At 38.2% G+C, this 4,752-nt stretch overlaps 1 protein-coding gene across 3 annotated transcripts in view; it reads right to left on the reverse strand.

Annotated features, from left to right (window-relative positions):
• Positions 1-3,662: 3,662 nt before the first annotated feature.
• FILIP1L (filamin A interacting protein 1-like) overlaps positions 3,663-4,752 on the reverse strand; it is a 114,092-nt gene continuing 113,002 nt past the window's right edge. For 2 of the 3 annotated variants that reach the window (XM_009324010.1, XM_009324013.1), the window contains one exon: positions 3,663-4,080. In XM_009324010.1, coding sequence (XP_009322285.1) covers positions 3,990-4,080 — 91 coding nt within the window. In that variant the 3' untranslated portion in view covers positions 3,663-3,989. The remainder of the gene's footprint in view (positions 4,081-4,752) is intronic. The other variant, XM_009324011.1, reaches the window with a different exon arrangement.

Here is a 4,752-nt window from a genome sequence, read left to right on the forward strand (position 1 = left end):
GGGCCAGCCCCCTCCTCCCCGGCCCTCCTTCTTCCTTTTCGGTTTTTTTTCCACTTCCCCCCTCCTTCCAGCCCCCTGCCTTTCCCTTCGCTTTTAATTGACTTCTCCTGGTTTTCCTCTCTCGCTCGTTTTTTCTTCCTGCGCCTGCTTTTCCCTGCTTGCTACCGATGGCGGTTTTGCTTGTAAACAAAATCTCCGCAGCCAGGTGAGGTTTAATCTCTGACCCTTCAGACCCGGGATAGTTAGAAGATGAAGTGGCGAACAAAAATATCAGTGCTTAAGTAACAACAGGAACCCACTCAACAAAAATACATTTAGGCGAATTTTAAGAAGCGGGGCGGGGGAGAGGAAGAAAACCGCTTGCTTTCAGTTCGGAGCTTAGCTGTCCCCTGCATTCATTTAGCTTCTAAACTGTGTTTTCTTCCAAACCGAGTTTCTTTGATGAAAGGATGTTGCATAGTGTGTGTGGATTGCCGTTACCGACGTGAAGTTACTTACCGTTCTGAAAGGCCTTAGAAACAGTAAATCCACACTAGAGCCTTTGAAGGGGAAAAATATCTGTAGTACTTGAAAAGCATCACCCATGTGCTCACTGAGGTGTCTCACATCATCCTTGCCATGTGTTATTGTAAAAGGACAGGAGTTAAACAGCTTTTCTCCAGTCATTGCTCTTTGGAGTATGGTACTATGGCTGATTTGTCTCTTTTCCTGATGGTTATACTCTCTGGCTCCTTATGCCTGGCTTTTTTCAATGTGTCTTAAAGCACTTTGCAGCCAGTGGTTGCATCTGTAATGTTGAGATTTAATGTGGAAATTTAGGTAGATCTAGGCAACTAAAATGACTTGCAGACTTTATAGTGCCCTATTTTTCTGATTTTTTTTTTAATTTTTTTTTTTTAATATAATATTGGTAAGAGTTGGGAGTTACTGGGAGTTATCTGCACCTCTGGGAAGACTCTGAATCTTCCAGTGTCTTGACAATGGTTGCTTATTTCCTGTGAAAAGGTACTTGGAGAATAGTTTGAGAGGGAGCAATATAAAAATTGTATGTATGTAATAAAGAGGGGTCACAAGCCCTAATAAGGCTCCTGAGCATTCCATTTTTATTTTTAGTCTCATGTAGGTTCTGTAAGCAGTTCCAGTTCCCATGGTAAATGCTCTTCATTAGGAATTTTTCATTCAGGAGTCCTGAATATCTTAAAAGCCTGTCTGCACATTCTGCCAACCAGAGGTTTCATATAGGGTGGGTGGTAAGCTGATTTTTATAAAGTTGGCAGCTTTCCTTTAGAAACTGGATACAGAGCAGGACTTGGATGATAAACTTTTGACATGATGAATAAACCATCTGACTTTGAGATGAGACTGTGAATCATAACTCTTCCAGTTACATAAAACTCCTTGGGATTTTTGCAATTGCATTGTTGAGCTATTAAAATAATTCAGGTGGGAAGGAACCTCTGAAGGTGTCTAATCCAGCCCTGTGCTAAAAGCACTATATGCACTTTACTCCAAGAACATTCTTTGAATGTGTTACGAGTAATGATTACGGGTGAGCGTTGTGCAAGCCATGTACTCTACTGTCCATATCCCACCTTTGTAAACTTGTTGGCAGGTTCTGTATGTGGAGCCTGTTGTTGTATTAAGTTGACACAAGCTGTCAGTAAAGTAAGAAGAGCATCTGTTACTTTTATTTTCATGTACAACAGATGTAAAATCAAAGGTTAATTTGTACCGCATCTTATGGATACTGTAAAATGCTTTAAAATCAGTTGGCATGAAATAGGAAATCAGGGTTTACAATGTAAGCAGCAATACAAGAAAATAATTGCCCATTAGTGAGCACTTTTGACAGACTTGATCAAGTTTATTTCTGTGGAGCATCAAGTTTTGTTAATAAAAAATGTTTTACTATCCAACTTCATTTGCTGACCTATTTTAAAAAAGCATCTCTGCCATAACTGTAGGTGCAAAGCAGAAGAATTCAAAACGTACTTTTTAAATACTGATCTTTTGCCGAGTCTTCTAAGACTAGCACTAGAATAAGTCCTGACCAATGGAATATTCTTCCTAATAACTCAGCCCTCAAAAGTGTCTTAGATTTTAGCAACTTGTAGTTAGAAGAGGCTACTTTTAAGATGAAGTGTATGAAAGATGTTCAGGCTCACTTAAAGGGTATGAAAACACGAAATATATATCCTTGTATACATATATATAGGTAATTCTTAATTTGCTTTTGGCCACATCATTGGAAATCATTATTTTAGAATCCATATTAAAGATTACAGGTAGTTACTCTCACTTTGAGACATGAATGTTTACCCTGCTGCAGGTGGTTTATAGATGTGTAAAAAAAAAAAACCCCACAAAACAAAACCCAACAAAAAAAACCCTGAAGGGATTAGCCTTCTATTTACCTTGTCACACGACACAAACTAAAGAATCTTGCCCAATAACTTCTTCAGCAAACCTTTAACTTTGAGAGATTTGTGGAGAGAGTGGTTAGGGATTATTGTCTACTTATCAGTGTTGATTAGTTCTACGCATGTCCCAAGTCGTTTAACTGCAGGGCTTCCTTCCCTCCCTTTTTCCAGTTCATGTCACAACTATGTCCAGTCTTGAATATGATTTTTATATTGCATCTGAACTAAGGGAGAGGATAAGGAATACTAAGGAGTTTGTTTAGTACTGGTAAAAGACACCTACTTTTTCCTCTTCTCTCCATGAACAGAAAGAGCACTTTTCACAGCACTATGAATGTCCGTATCTTGCCTGTAGCCAGCATGCCACACCTCCCGAGCAGTTTGAGGGAGAGGGATGGACTTCTGTTTTTCAGAAATTCTTCCAGTTTCCTCCTTTTATGTTACCACTCCTTGTCTTTCATTCTCCATGCTTTTTTTGTCTCTCTTAATCCCGTAAGAGTGTAGTATCCCTGTTTGTCCATTTGTTTAGATCCTTAAGTAAGAGCCTATGTGGGCCATGTCCCTCATAGGTAGAAATGAATTGTGTCATCCCAAGACAGCAGCAAAAGACAGGGAAACTCTTCTATGTCAGCAGTACAAATAGGTGAGAAGTATAATATAGTACCGTAGAGGATGATCTGACAGTACTTGTGGGGTCCTTTGTGGGCTCTAAAGCAAAGGACGCTATTGCGGGAATTAATTTCTTTTGCTAGAGGTTTTCTTTTCTTTCTGTAGACTGGCAATAAAGGGTGCCAAATAGCATCAATTTGTAAATATGTGATTTGCAACTACCGAGAAGCAGACTGTTCTTGTAGCACGGTCAGTGGGAGTTTTGTTGCTTGATTGGAGCTGAGATCTGTTGGCAGACCTGTGTATGGAGAGGTTTGTATCTTTTTTTTTTTTTTTGGCTCATCCGTGAGTTGCTGTCCCTTCTGATGAAGCTTGTTCTTGTACTGAAGATCTCTCTGATGTGCATGCCAAGTTGACAGCTGCTTTTTGAAATTTGTGGTTCTTTGCATTTACATACACTCATTCTGCAAGTTGCAGAACATATAATGGTGTGCTGCTGTGAACTTTATTTGGATCTGAGCATACGTGACATGGAGCTCGGAGCTTTATAGTTACCTTTAGATTTAGTGAATAAAATTTGAAAACTTTTCTTCTTAATATGGAAGAGTCATTCTTTAATTTTTGCATTTTGACACAAGCGTGTCTTGTCAGACACAAGCTGAAATAATTTTTCAGTAGACTGATCTTTTTAAACTTTTCCTTTTTTTAAGTACTCCTAGAGAATTTCTTGTGGAGCTGTTGAGGGAGGCATAGGTTTCTGTTGTGGGTTTGCAAAAATAGTCACGCAGCAGTGCTAATGTGTTGTACTGTCTCAGTGGTTAAGTTAAACTTTTAGCTGTGAAATAAAAGGGAAAAAAATCGGGTAACTGAATGCATCAAAATCTTTCCTTGCTTCAGCAAAAGGATTGCAATTCTGGCTATGGCACTGTGATCACCACCAGCTTTTGCTTTATTTAGGAATTAGGATTTGGCAGTTCTTAAAGAAAGACCTATGTGAAAGGAGTTTTCCCACAAATTATCAGTTGAGCCATTTAGATTGTTGGAATGCACTCTGTTAGGGGAAGAAGAATGAGGGAGACATTAATACCAGGGAAATAAATTAATTTTTATATTCTAAAACAGTAACTCATGTTAGTTGGTATTACAGGATTCCTGTGGGGGGGTTCCTTCCAGTAATAGTACCTTGTTAGTTTTAACTTTCTGAAGTGGAACAGTGAGAAATTTTCTTGTCAGAGCAACAGTCATTATTTTTAAGAAAATTGAAAACAACAAACCTGGAGTCTCTTCTAATGTTTTCATTTTTTTTTGTGTGAGTTGGCTAAAAGGAAACTTTGAGTGAATTTTAAGTCTTTTAAAGAAGTTGTGCTTTAAGAAAAGCAAAAAGGCAAATTCTCTCATGGATGAACTAGAACTACTTGTGCAAAGAGTTAGTCTGGTTAAAAAAAACTTCACTAAGAGTTATGAATGCAGTTACTTATTTTACGTGAATGTGAGCAGTTGAAAGGAAGGGCAAAATTGTGGAGGAATGCAAGAACAAAATTGCAGTTCTGTGTAAGTCACAACTTGCTGTTAAGCTTGACACAAATTTTGATCAGTTCCAAAATACTGTTTAAGTGAACTGAAATCTAAATACTATAGTCCAAATAAAATGGTGAAAGTTTATACAGCTAATGCAAACAATATCCATCTCAATTCTTGCATCTATTTTCAGAAGATAACATCT

This window comes from Pygoscelis adeliae, unplaced genomic scaffold (genome assembly GCF_000699105.1).
Source record: "Pygoscelis adeliae isolate BGI_AS28 unplaced genomic scaffold, ASM69910v1 Scaffold55, whole genome shotgun sequence".
NCBI lineage: Eukaryota > Metazoa > Chordata > Aves > Sphenisciformes > Spheniscidae > Pygoscelis > Pygoscelis adeliae.